Source organism: Magnolia sinica, chromosome 4, assembly GCF_029962835.1.
Source record: "Magnolia sinica isolate HGM2019 chromosome 4, MsV1, whole genome shotgun sequence".
In the NCBI taxonomy this organism is placed as follows: domain Eukaryota; kingdom Viridiplantae; phylum Streptophyta; class Magnoliopsida; order Magnoliales; family Magnoliaceae; genus Magnolia; species Magnolia sinica.
The window spans coordinates 54,438,966-54,459,087 of NC_080576.1; the positions used below are offsets into that span (position 1 = coordinate 54,438,966).

Consider the following 20,122-nt stretch of genomic DNA (forward strand, 5'->3'; position numbering starts at 1 on the left):
CCTAAATAAACTTTCCTATATTCAAATCCCTTTTAATGTCCTTTCAAAATGCAAAGTTCACACTGTCTAAAGATTATGAGTGGGTAAACTTGTCCATGGCAACTTGTGTTATACATAAGTAGATATTATAATGCTCAATAGGAAAGAGCACAATAGGAAATGTTCGTTTAAATAAACTTACGCTATAAGACTTCTATCGTATTTTAATTTTTTATGCATGACTGTACATTGTTTTTGTAAGTATACACATATCAAATATTTGAATATATTTTCACTAGAAGATGAAATAGACAACTAGATACAGTTTCACTATTTTATACTTCGGTCATGTTTATTTACACACAAACACATACACATACATATTACATACGCATACATATTACATGTACATTAATGAAACCCATATATTACTATGCATTTAAATAGGAATACTACCACGAAGGATGGTAACAGATTAGCAAAGAGAAGTGTTACAACCAAGAGTTCAGCTCAAGCATAAAAACCCAGTGACACTGGCCCCCAAGCAAAATTCTAACATGGAAAACCCAATGCATCCATGTATGTAGGAATGTTATTGGGACATGAAGACATAGATACATCATGCATAGCATAGGCAAATGGGATCAATGTCAACAAGGAAATGCCAACAAACACACGAGCATGTAAGTAGATATAGACGGTAGACTCTGGGGAGTTTCAACACGAGGTCTTGGGTTCGATACCCATAGTTGGTGAAATCCCACTATGGTGTGCGTGGGTATGTGTGTCGGGTGCGTGTGTAAAAATTTTAAAAATAAATAAATAAATAAGCATATATATAATGTGTACAGACATGAGCATGATCTATACAGGTAACCATGTAAGAAAGTCCACAAGATTAATATGCCATTCTGAATATTGTAATTTAACTGTATGGATGTGTTGGTATAGTTATTATGAATGTCAAAATTTTGGACATTTCGAGCGAATAAAAATTGATGAACTCTAATCACAACTCATGAGTATTAGCTAGAAAATAATCTTTTACCAACCTCTCCAAGACGACGGAAAGCCCCATAAAGACCTCCAAATAACGTGGAAAAAATTGCATACCAAATCTGGGTATCCATAAAATAAACCTGGACAGCATCATAGATTATATTTCAACCCCCCAAAAAATAAAATAACAGAACAAAGGAAAGAAACACACACACACACAGATGAACATGAAGCATACAAGAATGATAGGCGCCCACAGTGCTATCACAACACCTAGATTGTTCTTGGCTGCAAATAGAAAACAACAGAACTTTAAGAAAAATATTTAACTAGCGTAAGTTTAACTTCTTACATGTTTTGTTACCTCGTGGAAAGAATTCATGCCATTGGAAATTTCTTATTGGAATTTCCATGATGATTTTTGTTGGACCCACAAGCGGGTTTATCTGCAATAATTAAGATAGTAAGACTGGCATACTGGAAAAAAAAAAATCAAGTCAATATCACTGAGATGTTTGCTAATCCAACACACTATTATAAGGCAGCACATCTTCATAACATGTTGCCACATGGTGGCATGGGTGGAGGACAGTTCCAACTTGCCCATCAGTTGGGTCCCACAGTGTAGCCTTGACCCAAAAATCAGGCTGATCCATGCATCAGGGAGCAAAATGATAACAACAAATCAACAGCTTACAAGAACTTAAAAGAGTATTTTTTAAGAAAATCAATTGCTTCATTAAACTTAGCCCACCTGATCAGTGGACCGGTCTGATCTTCGGAGAAGGGCATCTGGATGGTGGGAACTCCCTAATGGACAGCTTGGATCTGGCACCCATGCATTACATTGGCAAATGGGATGCTACATAGATTGGCTGCCTTGCACACAACTATAGGATTTACAAGCCTTAATCTCAAAATACTGCAAAAGGCGCTCTTGAACAACACACTACTTCTGAGCTCAGTTGACTAAAAATTATACAGAACATAAAAGTTAAAAATAAAAATTAAAAAAAATGCTTGTACTAACAACAAGCCAGGACAAAATTAAACAGCTACTGCATTGCCTGGTGTTGAGAACTATCCATTTCCTTGCAGCCAGCTTGGCTGCAGCTCTAAAAGAATGTGTGTGTGCGCGCGGTAGGGCAGAAAGTTGGGCGGGTTGAACCCGACCGACCCGACAATGGGTTGGGCTTGGGTAGGATGTATAGGGTTTGGTCTCGGGCTTGGGCCATACAAATGCCAACCTGATAAAACTTGGGTTGGGCTCGGGTTGAGGTCTCAGGTTGCCCGACCCAACCCGAACTCAATCAATATATAAGTTCCTTATAAATTAATTATAATTGAGTATGGATCGTCTATGTTGAAGGCACAGCAAATTCCAATGTCGTCAGGTTTCATTGGTCCACGTCATTTCCGATGACTCAAGCTAACAAGATACACCGGATTTCTCTCTCCCAAATGGATTGCTTGATACACAATACGACTTTTAAAGGAGTAGTTGTCCTATATTTTAGCTTGTTTGTTTAGAAAAAAAAATGTTCTTTATGATAAAAAAAACTACATATATATAATTAATACAATTATAGGTATACAAAATAAAACTTGTATTGAAAATATAATGGACTAATGTAATAATGAAAATATTAGCATATATCTAGCCGCGTAGGCGCGTGGTGTAAAAGGGTGCGTTTCTTGTATGCTTCTATGGAGTACCTTTTTTTTTGCTGAAGACTTTGAAAACCAAAAGCAAAAATACAAAAGGGAGGATGACCACTAGAAAAAATCACATCACAAGAACAATGCTTGAAAACCGAAGAGCCATAGACCCATTCGATGATTCCCTCCGAGAACTCTCACAAAAATCCTCTTTTTTAGCTTCAGAGTTGCAGAAAAATGCAGCTTTTCAATTCTTTCCAAATTGATCAAAGGCCCGCCAATATAGAGCCACCATAGCACCTTTCCTCTTAAGAGATAAAATAGAAGCAGCATGGGCAAAAAGCATGGTTCTGAATATCAATATCAGGGGATGAATTGGCCCGGCCAAAAAAATGATACGATACGGGCGTCGCGTATCAGTATTGGCCTGTACCAGACCATATCGGACCATACGATAATATTATATATATATATATATATATATATATATATAACCTAAGTTAAAGAATTAAAGAAAATATCAGGAAAAAATAGAATAATAAGATATTCAAGAATCTATCATTTTCTTTTTATTTTGCACATGCAATGACCGTGTATCGGACCATTCTTCATTGAGAATGTTGTTTGTTGGTTTGACGTGTTGAAGGTCAACTAAATGGGCCCTAACTGAACACAAATCAATCATGATGTGGTGAATAAGGGTCTGACACAATGAAATACAATAAAAATATCGAAAACAAAGTCAAGGTTTACCCTTCTTTCCGATTTTTCCTATAATGATCCACTTCGCTTCAATTCGCCGAATCCCATTCAAATCATTTGTTTTGATCCCAAAATAGTCTAGATCTAGCCTAAAATGGGTTTTTAAGCTTTCTCCATGTTTTTAATGAAAAAAAAAAAAAAAAACGAGAAGATGAGTCAAAAGTTAAAAAATAAAAATAAAATTGGGCTTTTATGGGTGTATCGGCCAATATGGACCAATACAAGTCGGTTTTTTGTATCGGGTCGATACGGCCCCGTATCGCGTATCATCCAATACGAATACTATACAGCCGTATTAACCGATACGAGACCGATATTCAGATCTATTGAAAAAGGTATTCAATAACGGTGATGGCCAACATAATGGCCAGTTGTTAAATCGTTTTGTTATAAGCTATAAAGGCCATTACATCCCCCTTAATAGCCCTAATGGCCTTGTAACAATTGATTCTTTTAAGCAAAAATGAGAAAAATCTGAGAGAGAGAGAGAGAGAGAGAGAGAGAGAGGATTCCAACTCGAATTCTTTCATGGTTTTGAACATGTTTATGATGGTGTAAGGGGCCATACTTTAGTAGGAATGATGTCTCAGGCAGCCTAGTGATATTATCAACCAGAGAGGCTTAGACTGACTTCAAAACTTCTATATTTAGTTTTCTAAATGCCTAATACCAATTATTCAATATATCTTTCAAAAAAATATCAATGATTCAATATGAATAAGATTATAAGAGCATGAATCTAATGATGAGAAAATTATATATTTATATCTATATAACCATTCAAATGCTCACAAAACAGGCACAAATTCACACAATCCACTGGATTCATATTATGAATGCATATCACTAACTATTTAACACCATTACCCTCGAGAAATTTGAAAAAACAATAAAAATTAAATTCGGATGAATAGTATCAGGTTGTGATCGAGTCCATGCCACTTGAATGCCCCCAAAATGGGGCTGAAATTCATGCAATCCATGGGATTCATTCCACTAATACATATTCTTTAGCATCCGACATCATTCCCCTTACGAAATTTGAGAGAAATTTTAAAAATAAAAAATCCACCACTATTCATCCCAAAAATGACCAAAATTGCTAAAAATACCCAAAAAAGCAAAAGAGTTGAAAAACATTGATTTAGTACATGCATGTGTAGATCTAAACTCCATACATGTATTTAAAGAATCTACAATCCAAGCTTTTTACAAAAAATAAGATTGTTTTAAACAATTGAAAATTATGTAAAAATAGGAAAAATACCAAAAATTAAATAAATAAATTGAAAAATTATACAAAACTGGCCAAATTTAACACAAATCTAGCAAGAATTAGTCGATTTAGTAACTTGATGCTGAATCAATAATTTTGCAAAAAGGAAAAGAAAAAAATCTACCAATTTTTTCCCAAATTTAGCCCCAGAACTTCGATTCTTTCAAAATTGCTTAAATCTTGTGTTTTAATATTCAAGGCTTCTTAGTGTTAAAATAGTTCGAAGAAGCAAAAATCTCAAAAACTGGAGGAAAAAAAAAATCCCCCAAAGGGAAATTACATATGCATAATAGCCTTGCATCATTAGTCAACATCATAAAGGGCCGTTACAGGACCATTACAGTCCAAAATTTTGAGCGCAAGCTGTTGCGACCCTGTATCACGTAACAACTTGTGCCATTTCCATTACATAACAGCCATTACATAACCATTTTTTTAATGCCTTGCTCATTGCAATTTAAGAATCTACCACAAAAGAAGGAAAATCGCAGAACATGAACAACTGAGACACGGATTATGCTTCCTTATGACAGAGAGCACACTTAATGATTGCCATTCCACGGTTTCTGAGATGATCTATAGTTAAGACCTTATCATTTCCTACCAGCCATGCAAACACCATGACCCATTGGGGACCCTGGTTCTTCCACACTTGAGCTATTGGGGCCTTCATTCGATTGCACCTTTCCCCCATTATGTACTCGTAGAAGGACAAGCAAGAATAAGCCTCTTCTTTCTATTCTCCATCTCCACTTATCTCTCCCCTGAAGGACTAGATGTTGGGATTAAAGAATCTGCAGCAACCTGATCTTCAAATTCTTCATCATGCAGATCTCTCAGATGAATGTCCCATGTTGTCGAGGGGCCTTCTCCACTAAAATCATCTCATATGAAAGCTTCCTTATCTCTTGCCAGCCTATAAAGCAACAGAAAGTCCATCTTAAAGGACCAATTCCAAACCAATCGTCCTTCAAAACTCTGATTCTTGACCTTGTCTCCAAGTACCAATTCGATGAGTTGTATGATTTCACCTTCAATCCTAAAGATGCCTTCCATGCCTCTAAAGCCCGATATAGCAAAGAGGAGTTTGTGAACCATCCCCCTCCTGAGAGCATATTTACAAGCGATGATATAATTTCATAGTTGGTTCGGTGTTGCTCCAAACCTCTACAACCACTTGCCTAGAAGCACCATGTTAATAGCTCTTAACAATTTGATACTCACACCCCCTTCCTCATACGATTTACAAACTTCCTTCCATTTAACTAGTTGGAATTTATGGTGACTCTCCATCCCTTTCTAGAGAACGTCTCTTTCGATTCTTTCAATCCTTCGCTAGTACCATATAATAGGGTGAAACTAACATAATTAATAAGTTACAGAGATGAGAAAAGTGACGCATCTCTCTCCTCTTTTCTTGTTATAATCACTGATTCACTATAGATTATAAGTAATAGAGATGAGGAATTATACAATTAAGCCTTTCAATTATTGACATAGAATATCACACATTGATCATTTTTCCAATAAACAAACTGATTAGCAATGGGCGCCTTCTATTTTGAGAGATGAGGAAGGAATTTGAAGTGGGTTCAAGGACCATATTAGGGAGGCAAGCTCCAATGAGGTCAGAGATGGGCTCTTTGGGTTGGTTACCAAGGAGTAGTCCATATGCAGAATTTTCTTTTTCGTTCTGGAAAATTATGACTACACTAAGGTGACCATTCCAATGACTTAAGATGGTCATCCAAACTACAAGGTACACTAGAGATTGAATAACTAAAACATGGATTACGGAGATCAAGACATCTTTGCCTAAGTCTTTACTTATTTTCGTTGGAATTGAAATCTTCATGCGAATGCTTTGGCTAGGGAAAGGCCAGTTAGCAATTCCCTAATAGTTTGGTAATGACCTTCAATCATTGCGATTATTTACTTATTATTTCGGAAGACCACAATCTTTTCTTGAAAAGGGAGCCAAAGCCCAAAGAATTACAGCAAACTAAAGCCCAAAGAGACAAAGGCCAAACTTCTTAGCCCCCATCCTCCAACAAGAAACCCAACTACTGACAACAAGCCTAGTTTTGTTATATACATCCAAATCTGGTATGCACGTGTCACGAAAACAGGGGCTATTTCCCTTTCCCCCCAAATGGCCACGTTACCGCCAATAAAGCTTGTCTCCACACCAATTTCTCCTCTTTTTCTAAATTCCCCACGCCATGCTAGAAGGAAGCTTGCAACAGATCTTAACATCACCCAATTCAACCCAAAGGAAGCTACAACTTTATCCCACAGCTTTTGCAAGAAAGGGCAGTGAATAAACAAATGATCCAACATCTTTGCATCACGCATGGACATCACACAACAATTGGGGAACACCAATGATCTCTTCTAGAGATTATCAATTGTTAAGACCCTACTCTTCGCCACCAACCATGCAAACACTACTACCACGGGCGAGGCCCCTTGAAACCATACAAACAGCAAGAAATCGCCGCTTCTTCCCGACACTGGCCTTCTAAGAATGCCAAAAACGGAACAAACAGAAAATTGCCAAGATTTATCCATCATCTAAACCATCAAGTCCTTCTCCCTTGGAAAAGGTGAAACATCCAAGGAGCTCTAAAAGCTACAAAAAATCTTATGTTTCACCATAAAAGATGAAACTTGTGCTTCGCTTCTGCCCCTTTCTAGAACAAGTCCCTCAATTTTGCCAATTTGCACAACAAATGGCAGGCATTTGCACAGGAACATAATATAGGGGAAGGTTAGATAATGCAGCCTTTATCAGAGTATGCCTCTGATGCGGACACCAAACCATTCAAAGCATATCAACAAAGGAGGCGTGCATTACCCGTGTCAATGTGATTAGATGACTAGTACGAGGCAAGTCTCTAGATGTTGAAACCCTTACACATGTGTTCGTGACATGTGTAAGTTAGTTGAAGAAGATATTTGGACCGCTGGATTGCAACGATAGCGTGATCGGACAGCTAGATTGTCGGGCCCACTTTCATTGCGCTATCATTGGGGCCCATTAGGCATCTTGGATTTGATTTTATCTTATGAATATTTTATTCATTTGAGTTTTGAGATAGTGTGCGCACAATTTTTTGTACGAAATTTATTTTTAAAAAACTTTTTTAATGGGGATATTTTGGTCATTTAATGTAATTCCGAATTTATAAGGGTGTTTTACCCTAAACCTAAAATAAAAAAATAAAAAAATAAAAATTGCTATGTTATGTTTATGAAAAGAAAGAGAGGTTTGCTTCTTCAATGCTAGACGATTCTGTCTTCGACTTTCAGCGATTGGAATAAGGCATGAGGCCTAGGGAAGTGATTTCCCATCTTCTCATTTTCTTACCTTCTTTCTTTTCTTAATTTATTCTCCTCTTTAAACCTCTTTTCTTCCATTTCTTCTAAATTCTCTAGATCTAGAAGCCGATCCATTTTCTTTTCAATCCAAATCATTAAATCTTGAAAGACATTGATCCCCACATATAGATATTTTGATCTTATTCAAATCCCATCACCCAAGGCCTTAGATTTGAACCATAATCAAAGAACCATCAATTTGAATTTTTGAGATTTTCCAATCCAGAAAATTCATATTTCCTGGATTAGGAAATCCACTTGAATCGTTAGGCGGACCTATTGCAAGACGAAAGTTCTATCTTTCGCCAGATCCGACTAAATTCAAGTTTTAATGTTCAATACAACATGTTTGTGATGGATGGCCATAAGCATTGCTGAATGTTCCATATTTTCTTCTTGTTTTATAAATGTATAATGTTGACTTTTATTGCCAATCTTGCATAAATCTGCCCCTTTCAAATACCACCTTCTTCCTTTTTGCATAAATCTACCACTTTCAAATACCACCTTTTTTTCTTTTTTTTCTTTTTTTTTTTTTTTTGCATAAATCTGCCACTTTCAAATATCACATTCATTTAGGGTTGGATTAGGTCGTCCTACACCAGCCTCCCTCCCAACGATAGATGCCACCCTTTCCACCTGGAAAGCTTCCTTTCAACCCTTTCAACTACTTTATCCCACAATTGCCTTGCAGGTTTTCCAATGTGAAGGGAAGCTCGAGATATGATGATGGAAACAAACCGACACATAAGCTAATCATCCCTGCCTATTTGTCCACCTATTCTTTAGAGGCATTTGCTCCGAGCATTTCACTCTTGGTAACATTCACTAAAAGACCAAAGACCGCTTCAAATCATCTCATAAGTTTCCTCTAGTTGTTCACCTTTTCATCTTCGACATTGTAGAAAAAAATGATGTCATCTGCAAATCGAAGATACGAAATCTGAAGGCCATCCCTTCCCACCATGGATCCATTGATTAGCTCTATATCTTGGACTTGCCAAAGCATTTTACTTGATGTCTCAGCAACCATCATGAAAAGAAAGGTGAGAGAGGGTAATGAGGACATCACTTCACGTACACCCTTGCGTACGTATCAGAGGAGGCGACAGGCCAAACCGATTTTGCTATGGCTAGGCGAGTATCCGTGATCATGTTGAGCACCCCATGTGCATGTGCGAGCATTTGGAAGACCCCACACTGGGAAGATGCACATGGGCTACTTAATGGAGTGATCCAGACCGTTGGATTGGAGGGACGCGACATCGGGCCTTTGGATCACATGATCAACCATTAATCATGGATCGTTCACACTATTTTTTTCTCAGTTTTTATTAGCTTATAGGATTTAGTTTTGTTTATGTTATGTTTGGACACTATTACAAGTGTTTTTAGTTGATTTTAGTTAGATTGTAGTTATTTTCGTCAAAATTCACAAAACAGGGTGTTTATTGTAATTTTTGAACTTTCTTGAAGCTATAAAAGAGGATGGGTGTGACCCTCTCCCTCATTTGATTTTGTGATTAAACAAAGAAAGAAAAGTTCGTGCTTTCTTCTTCCATCTTCATGCAATTTGAAGATACTTCCATGTGATTTGGAAGGGAGATTGGTGTGATAGGAAAATCATGCGCACACGCACACACACACCGCCCCCCTACGCATGTACGCAAGGAGGAGGGCCCCACTGTCGATCTGGCTCGATGACGACGTCCAGGGAGGGCCTCCTAGTTAGAAGACTGAGTTTTGGTTCGTTGGAATGGGCCCGATAGTCAAGTAAAGCCCATCACATGATCGTGGCCCACTAGTCCAATTAATCCATATTTTAGGTTTTGCTTATTATTGTTATTTAGAATATCATGAACGGTTTAGATTACTTTAATTAATTATTATGTTTTTATTACTTCATCGCCAAGTAATAGGTTCTGCACATGGCGCGAGTTTTCGGGTATAGGGTTTTCTTATAAATAGACACCCCTTGTAGTTCTTTTTTCATTGAAGATTAATAAAAATTCTTTTGTTTTTCTACTCCTCTGACTTCTTGAGTTATGGAAATCCAAATGGGTGCGAAGCCCTCGCTTCATCGAAGGGCTAACTACCGTGGTGCGAAGCCACATCTATCCCGATCCGCCCGTCTCCTATCACCCATTCTTCTCACTTTCTACAACCATCCTCGCTTCAAATCCGTTGGCTTTTGCAACAGTTCTTCTCCTTACAGCCAATTTCCAGAATCCGGCCTTGCAGGAGAGCTGAAACTTCGGTGGAGCACCACGCACAGACCGCGCATCCAATCGACACGAAACTCGGGGATTTTGAGGCCCTCCATTGGTCGACCAGAGCCAATGAGGTATTTTCCGCATTCGGGGCCCCCTCGCACGTGCGGTCAGGCCCCTGCGCACATGCGTCAGGCCTGGCCCGCTGTCCGTGTGCATGGATTGTCGCCGTGTTCAGCATTTTCACCTATTTTATCTCTCTCATACCTATTTTCCATAACCCTAACCATAGATTGCATTATTTTCAATTTGTTTGCCCCTTTTCTAATCCTAAACTTTTCTAAATTGAAACTAGTGAATCTCTTGGATTAAGGACTGATTACTGTGCATATGTGGATGAGTCTTACCTCCCTTTGAGTATCGTTTGGCTTATAATTTCTATTGATTCAGCCATAACATGTGTAGGCCTGGACCTGCACAGATTTCCCTTGCTTGAATGTTTGAACTTTTGTGTGGGATGTGGAAATTTTATGTAAATGTTTCTAAATTAGTTTGATCTAAGGCCTGAGATCTTGCATATCATAGTTAATTTTCATGTCCTACATCATGGTGTGAGGCTAATCTTCATCAACGGAGGTGCAAGGTCTACATTTATCCCCACACCATCTTCTCTCTTCCCCTCTATCAAGGTATTTTCTTTAAATTCTTCGATTCTCCCATCCTAAGCCTTCATCCTTTCATAAACCCATCTTTACTTTACTTATCCACAATCCCAAACCCTAACCGACCTAACCCGTCCATCCCAAGCCACACATGTGACCATATGACCACGCGTGTGAATCCTTCGGGTTGGCCGTACGGCCACATCTTGCCCCTTTTGGCTTTTCATCATCCTTATATCAAAATCTATTTCTTCCATTCCCAAAACCATAACCCTAAACCTAAAATCCCTAATTTTCCTACTTTCTCAAATTACCCAAACCCTAATTTTTACCCTAGGTTGTATTAGGCCTTCTACTTTGAAATAGACTATATCCTATGCTAATTAGATGTCCCTACATCCATTAGATCCTAGTTTCGTTTTATTTAATGATCTTGTGTGATGATGTTGGTAACTTAGGCTAGGATAATACATGATGTTCTTTTGGTTTTCATGGGATTTGTGATGATTATGACAATGCTTGTGTTTTTTTGTTAATTGTCTTAATTATGCTACTTGATCTCACATGTTATTTGGTTCATGCATTGGTCCTGCATCAGAGGGTCCCCCAATCTCAGCTCCCTTGACGCTGTAAAATAACCTTTTGGGGAACCATTGGCTAACACGGAGAAGATAGCCAACTGAACACACTCATGCATCCATCCGCTCCATCTTGGCCCATGCCCCTATCTTCCCAACATGTAGTCCAAGAAATTCCAACTCACATGGTCGCGGGCCTTTCTCAATATCCAATTAACACATAATTGCTTTCTTTTTTTCCTTGTGGTGAGTGTTAAGACACTCGTGAGCTATGAGCATATTCTTCAAATTTGCCTTCCAACTACAAAGGCACCCTAAGACTCTAAATTACCTTGTCAAGCACTACCCGAAGGCCGAAACCTTATCATCAAAATTTTAGCAAGAATCTTGCAAGGACTCCCAATTAAACCGATAGGCTTAAAGTCGCGGAAACTCTTGGCACCTTCAACCTTAGGGATAAAAGCAACGAAGGAAGCACCCAATTTTAAAGAGAGTTGGCCTCTTACAGAGCTCAAACAAATAGTTGACCACATCAACTTTATCTACTTCCCAGAAGACCTTGAAGAAAGCAATAGAAAAACCATTCAAACCCAGGGCCTTGTCTACAACCACTATAGCTTCTCTTCCAAGGAACATAGCCACTTTTGCTTCTTCAAAGGAGATTGGCTTCTCGATATGAGCCACTTCCTTCGAAGTGATATGACCAAACTCCAAGTTATCTAGCCTGGGTCTCTTCCATCCTTCACCCTCTAACAACGTCTTATAGAAATGGACAATGGAGTCGCGTACTTGACATTTGTCATCCACTCTCTTACCTTCCACTGTCACACTGTTCATCTCAAAATTTTGAACCCTTGCACTCGTGCTATCGTGAAAAAGTACCGTCAAAGTATGCAAAAATAGTTATGGAACGGTCGTTACGTAACAATAATCAATCCTTGAAATATCGGTATCGCGTTACGTATCGCACCCTTGGGATACGGATACGTATCAATTACCGCATGGGATATATCGGTTGCATCGCGTAATGTATCGTTGTTGTTGAAAACATGGGAAAACAGTGGGAAATTGGTTAAATGTTTCAATGAAACTTCAGTAATTGTTAAAAAAGACATCAATACACTTATATATCAAAACATTACAAAAAACAATGACACATAATAGGTTTTCTTTGTACGGGGTTCTAATTTATGCGTTGTCTAGCTGAAAATGTCTAAAAACACAAGCAATACATTCAAAAGAAAAGGAAGAATCACTAGATCAAGTCACATACATGTTTGATTTAATGTTTGGACACAAAGATTGCAACTGATTTAGAAGAAATTAGAAAAAAAAAATTTAATAAAAAAAATTCCGTAAATTGGCTCATCTCCAACTCTTGTGTGTTTCGTATCGCAAAGGTGGGATACAAGATATAACGTGGGATATGTCGGCTGATCTCGTCGATATTCATAACACTAACAGTAATGATAGTCACTGTTACAAGTTACAAGGTCGTAGCGGCCATTATAGAAAAAAAAAATGCTTGTAACGGCCAGTGTTCTCAAAATAGTTATCGTATCACAAATCATAATAGAGTTTGAATCGTATTGAATCCCAAATCATAAAATTTTTTATGATTTTCTTAAAAATATGAAAATTAGAAATAAATAAATAAGAAAAAATAAAAAACATAGCAATCATCCTTTTGCCATCAATATGCACCAGGTAATAGCATGACATGATAGCGTTAAAGGATTTTTATCTTTCTTTCTTCTTTTTTTCTTGTCTTTTAAGAAATTTTCCTTAAAAACATGCATGGATCCTCTAATAATTTACGTTCTTATTACCTTTCTTGAATATAGAATCATATTGGCAAAAGCGGCATTTGATTCTATAGACCGACGAAAAAAAAAAGATATTTTGATTTCTAACCATCATCCACAATACGTATAAGTCAACATGATCATAACTAGTATTAGAAATATCGGTATCATGTTACGTATCGCATCGTTAAGATACATATATGTATTGGTTATCGCACGGGATATATCGTTTGCATTGGATAATTTATCACACTTTTTGGGAAACATGGGAAAACATTGGGAAAGTGTCTGAATTTTTCAATGAAACTTCGGGGATTGTTTAAAAAGATCACACACTTTTAAATCATAACATCTCAAAAAAGTGCATATAATAGGTTTTCTTTGCATAGGGTCCTAAGCTATGCACTGTCTGACTGAACTAATGCAACTATATTCAAATTGAGTGCATAACATTTAGAGCGTATGTGATGATCATTTCATCAAACACTCCTGCATACTTCGAAATTAGTCTCAATTGACAATTGGTTGAAGGAAAAATTCAAAAAAATATTTTTTTTAAATATTTTTTTATTAATTTTTAATTAAAAAATATTTTTATTTTCCGAAACTTTACAAGGACTTAACAAATCAGTAGATCAGCCCTCATACATGCTTGATTTCATGTTTAGAGTGCAACATTGCAAGCAATTTGGGAGAAATTGGGGAAATTTTGAATTTTCCCAAATTTCTGCCAAATCAGACCACTTACACTCAAATTTCAAAATTAGAGTATATGTGATAATCATTTCATCAAAATACTCCTAAATACTTTGAAATTGGTCTCAATTGAAAACTAGTTGAAAGAAAATTTCAACAAAAAAAAAAAAAAAAACATTGAGAACATGAAGAACCAATGGATATCAAAATCAAAGCTCTAACTCCATGATTTTTCATGTAAAACATGAAGAACCAATGGATTTATAACCACTTGACACTGATTTAACATAATTTCAACAAGAAAAAAAGGGATCTGAAATTAAAAATGCTTGCCGGATCGAACATGTGGGATATATCGACACTAACTGTGCGTTTTGTATCACACAAGTGGGATACACGATATATAGTGGGATATATCGGCCAATATCATCAATATTTAAAACATTGATCGTAACCATCCATCAAAGCATTCCAAATTTCCAAATAAGCCATACAACAATTTGGTGTTTTGAACAATTAAGAAGAAATCATTAAAAAAAAATGCTCTCCGATTTAACGTTGAAGAGAATATATATATCATTTAATCTCTTATAAAAGAATAGAATAAAATAATTTACTTTTTCCAAACAATCCATTTTCTAAATGATCCAATTTAAAAACATTAAATGAAAGCCAATTGAAGCTTCAAATAGAGGAAAAGAGGTATAATTTGAATCGTAAATGATAGGATTCAAATCATATAATCGTAAGGTTCATATAAAAAGGGATTAAAATGTGGGATTCAAATCGTTTTGCCTAAGATCCGACTCAAATCGTAAATCGTTGGATTTTGACAACACGGATAACGGCCCCATAACGATCCATTATGAGGCCGATACAAGGTTTTTAAGGTTTTTAATATATATATATATATATAGTGTTTGAGTTATCGGCGAGAAATCGATAATATCGCCGATATTATCGGTGTCGCCAGACCTGCGATACCGAAACCCCAATATTTCGTTTCTCTTCTAGATGTCGCCGATATTTTCGATATTATCGGCGATATTTTCGGATCACTGGCCAAATCAGCCAACTCCCCTATAGATTTCGATAAAATAGGCAAAACAAATGCCGTGTTTTCAGCGACATTAGGCGACGACCCTCTTATTCGGAAAAAAATATAGAAAAAGAAGAAGAAGAAGAAGAAGAAGAAGAAGCTCTCTTACCTTTTTACTCAAGATCTACCTAAGGAGTGGCCTTCGGCTGAATTTGGTTGTCTAATCGTGGTCAACAGTGCCGGATCTTTCACAAGAACGAAAAACCTAAAATCCCCTTTTTCCTTCGAATGGAATAGCTTTGAAAGGAAACTGGATTCTACCTAGGCTTACGGGGATTTGACTTGGGATTTGAAAAAAAAAAATCGGAATTTGGGGAGAGATTTTTGGGAGCTTTAAAATCACCATGGTCGGGGTCGGTTTATCAAAAAAAAGGAAGTGGAATGGGTGATCGGGGTCGGTTTATCAAAAAAAGGGAGTGGAATGCGTGATCGGGGTCGGTTTATCAAAAAAAGGTGGTGTACACACAGTAGCTGTATAGCTGCTGTAGGTACGTGGCGTGCGCAGACGAGCACTAACGCTCCTCGAGCTCCGAGTTGTATGAACGGTTCAAAGGAGATTAAAGTTACGTGGGCCCCACAGTGATGTATTTATTATATCTACACCGTTCATCTATTTTTAGAGATTATTTTAGGGCATGATCCAGAAAATGAATCATATCCAAAGATCATGTGGACCACACCACAAATAGCAGCGGAGATAATGATTTTCACCATTAAACAATTCGTTGGGCCACCATAACGTTCTGTAGGCCCCACCATGATGTATGTATTGTATCCTTACCGTCCATCTATGTTTTGAGACAATTTTAGAGTATGAGATCAAAAATGAGGTATATCCCAATCTCAAGTGGACCACATTACAGGAATAACGTAGACCATTAAAAACCTTTTGGGACATATAAAAGTATTGGATCAAGCTAATATTTGATTTTTGCCCTCATCTAGGTCTGTATGACGTACTGCATACAGATTGAATATCAAATAAATAGTACAGTGGGCCATAGGAGGATTTTAACGGTGGATATCCAATCATTATTGTTTTCATGTGGTATGGTTCATTAGAGATTTGGATCTGACTCATTCTTTATCCTGTACATTAAAATGATATCTTCCAATGGTTGGACGGTGTGGATACGAAACATAAACCATGGTGGGCCAGATAACAGCTACACGTCACTACGGTGGCAAGTCTTGCCGCTCAACCTGTCGTAGCTGAGCGGCGTCCCTACCAACTCGAGTACATATGTGTTTGCGTACTGAGTAAATTATGTGGGGTCCACCATGATTTACATATTTTATCCACTCCGTCCATCTATTTTAACAAATAATTTGAGGGCTTTAGCCCAAAAATTAATTATATCCAAATCTCAAGTGGACCTCACCACGGAAACAGTGTGAATTTAAATTATAACGTCTAAAATTCCATGAGGCCTAAGAAAATCTGGATCAATATATTATTTGTGTTTTTCCTTCATCCATGTCTTTGTGACCTTATGGACAGGTTAGATGACAAATAAACATCACTGCAAGCCCTACCAAGGTTTCAACTCTGGAAATCATTATTACCAATGTTTCATGTGGTGTGGTCCACTTGAGCTTTGGACATGCTTCAAATTTCGAAACAACTATTAAAATGAGCTGAAAAAATGGATGGCCAGCGTGGATAACCCGCGCACATTCATAGTGGGCCACAGTACTACTCTCAACGGCCATAAGATCTGAACAATGATTACGAGTCACCTTGTCATTCTATGTAGGGATGAAATATGGCCATAAATGTGTATTTTTTTTTAAATGCATTTACTTTTCCATGTTTTAATTATTATAAGCTTACATTTGTATTACAAAAACTCATTTTGGTTATTATTTGAGTGATTTCTTACGACAACGAGTGCCTTTTGGCCCCCATTAAATGGAAACTTCTTATTTAATGCATTCTTTTTGTAATTTTTTCATTTCTAAATATGTAAATATGTGTATTTAGACATGTCATGAAGTTTCACTGAAAAATTTCACCATTTTCTCCATGTTTCCCCCTTTTTCCCTGCATTTCCAGTTATCGGCGATATTATCGGCGATAACGATATTATATCTTTATCTCTGGCCAGCGAAACTTGTAGCGATACCGACAACTCGAACACTGTATATATATATATATATATATATAAAGAGAGAGAGAGAGAGAGACCATATCTGCCATTACAGCCCGTATCACAACAGCAACGACAATGTTTGTTACAGCTACCATTATCGTTATGGAATACCTTGATTATTGTGTTTTTATCCCCTCCTTTGAACCACGTAACCTTGGGTTTTTGCATCCACTTGATCTCTTCTTCTTTAACCAGATCATGTAGTCCTTAGAGAGCATGACCCTCTTAATTTCCTTTTCCACGGACAGCTCCACTACCTGCTCCTTCAAGTCGAAGTCTTGGATATCTTTCAACATCTTCCCAACTTCCACTAATAACTTTCCTTTCAGCAACTTAAGTTTATGGTGTGTCTTAAAGGCTTCATATACCTCCACCTAAAAGGAGAGCTGCCATTCTTTAACCATATCATAAAAGCCTTCACCTATAACCATAGGAGTTCAAATCTGAATGGCTTGGTCCCCCAATTCTCTTTAGTCACTTACATTGTGATAAGAGAATGATCTGAAATTAGACAAGGGAGACCCCTTTGCCTTACGAGAGGATAGCGCGCTACCCATTCAGCCGACACTAGAAAATGATATAGCTTGGACATGATAGCTCTCTCCTAACCGATGGACATAAACCTAACATCCCAACACCAAATCAACTAGCTTATTCTTATCCAACAATTTAGAAAATCCCCGCATGCTTAGAGATATTCCACCCCCATTTGACTTCTCACACAGGAACCAAATGGCATCGAACTCCCCACTAAGGACCACAGGACTTGCCAACGATTCCTGATGGAGTCTCATTCTTTCTAGAAATTCAGACGCATCACTGCCTAATTTGAGCCATAAACTGCTAAGAAGACCCATGTAAACCCCAAGGTTATATACCTCAACAACACTGAAGCTGAGAATGAACCGCACCATCCTCATGTCTCCAAATCTTTGGATCCCAGATAAAACGAATGACGCCAACAACGCCAATTGCGTTCAACGCCACCCAATCAACCTCCCTTCTCCCCCCAATGGATTCCATCACCCCCTTGTCTATCGACTGGAGGTTGTTTCCTGCAAAGTTATTTACTGTGTTTTGAACATATCCTTGATTTGAGTACTCTCAGCCCGACAACCTAGACCTCGCATATTCCAAATTAGAATTATCATTGATAGACTATTCTTCTTGCCTTCCCCTTTTTTGCATACCAGGAAGAGCTCCCAGCTTCGTAATTTATCGAAGACTCAAGTCTTACCAGCTCCCTCCCTTTCGGTGTCAGACAAGGCCTCTACACAAGCCTTTCCCAAGCCTGAATTACCAATTTTTTATTTTTTTTAAGACTGTTTTGTTTGGAAAGTTTACATGAAACTCTAATGGTTACAAATTCTCCTGCAATAGTTGGTATGAGAGCAAGGATAAGATGATATGATGAGCAGTTGATATAAGAGAAAGTCCACTCTTTGGGGAGAGAGACGACAGTAGAACTTCTAAACAAATAGCGAAGATTCGTCTTGGTATTTGGGCATTTACAGTAATCAACATTAAAATAAATAAATAAATAAATAAATAATAATAATAATAAAAAGAGTGAAGCTAATAATTCACTTAAAACCAATTATTTTGACTGTGCTTTGTATATAGACAGAAATAACACTTGTAAGCTACGACGAATACATTATAAAGACATGGACACAACTTGTAAAATCCTTTCCCCCTAACCTCTCTACCCCATTCAAGCTTTAGATCCTAATTCCAGTTAAAATAACTGTTGTTAGTGTCACTAGTAAAAGACCTCATAACTTCTGAAGTTTGTCAAGGGAAGTACCTCAATGTAGTAACTAAATGCCAACTTTGTTATTAAAAGAAGAACCCAGAACATAGTGTACCTGAAAGTGGGAAGAAAAGAAGTTTATCAATTTAATATAGAACGCATTATGGTCTCTACCAAGTAGTAACTCAAGCTAGTTAATATTTCCAGCCAACATTCTGACAATGAAATCTTACTTGAAGAGTGAGAATGTGCTCTCATGCATTCCCCTTCCTACATAAAGCCGAGGCTGCCATTACAAAATCAAGGGTGCTTCAGCTAAAGAACATAAACTGAGACATAATATGCCAATAACTACAAGACAAGCAGCTAGACGACTAAACGTTTATAGATCATATGCAGTCAGCAAACAAGTTCTATACTATTTTGGAATATATACACGACTCCTACGTTCTTTTTTCTGCATACCTGAGACCACCACATCATGAGTGTTATGATCCTGTAATTTGACCTTTCAAGATGGCGCCTTAAGAAGGGCAACAGAAACAACAAGATGGCGAGCATATTTGGCGACAAGTAAATAACAACAGCCAAAATGTATAATGAAGGCGCACTGTTGCTATTTCCAATCCATCTTTTTATGGTCATTGCTAGTCCAGAAGGATTCTCCCAGGTGTAAGCATAAGTCACTGGCAAAACTATCACCCATGCGGCAGATGAAACCACCTTTAAGATATATCTAAGCTTAACCGGAAATGACATGCTCCTCCTTGCTTTCCAGCTCAGGATTATATCAAGGACAGCTGCAAAAGTGCAATAGTGATTAATAACTGTGCAGATGATTAACACACTTCAGTATTTCGCAGACCAATAAATATAACACTGGAATGAGTAAAGAATAATTTGCTTCTTTTTTTCCAAAAGTATTCCTTCGATATACAACTAGAAGATTCCTTATGTTAAATACAACATTTTGAAAGTTCACAATTAACATCAATGTGTAAACTATGCTGGATAAAGCATAGTTAACCAAACACACATCAATGTGTAAACAATGCTGGATAAAGCATAGTTAACCAAACACACACACACGCATGCACAAACGCACACATG

The 20,122-nt window shown here is 37.4% G+C and overlaps 1 protein-coding gene across 5 annotated transcripts in view; it reads right to left on the reverse strand.

The window, feature by feature from the left end:
* LOC131243123 (callose synthase 3-like) overlaps positions 1-20,122 on the reverse strand; it is a 106,611-nt gene that overhangs the window by 43,349 nt on the left and 43,140 nt on the right. For all 5 annotated transcript variants that reach the window (XM_058242236.1, XM_058242235.1, XM_058242237.1 and 2 more), the window contains exons 16-21: positions 19,478-19,812; positions 19,246-19,298; positions 19,067-19,127; positions 1,343-1,424; positions 1,217-1,266; positions 1,032-1,118 (exon numbers count right to left, since the gene is read on the reverse strand). In XM_058242236.1, coding sequence (XP_058098219.1) covers positions 1,032-1,118; positions 1,217-1,266; positions 1,343-1,424; positions 19,067-19,127; positions 19,246-19,298; positions 19,478-19,812 — 668 coding nt within the window. The remainder of the gene's footprint in view (positions 1-1,031; positions 1,119-1,216; positions 1,267-1,342; positions 1,425-19,066; positions 19,128-19,245; positions 19,299-19,477; positions 19,813-20,122) is intronic.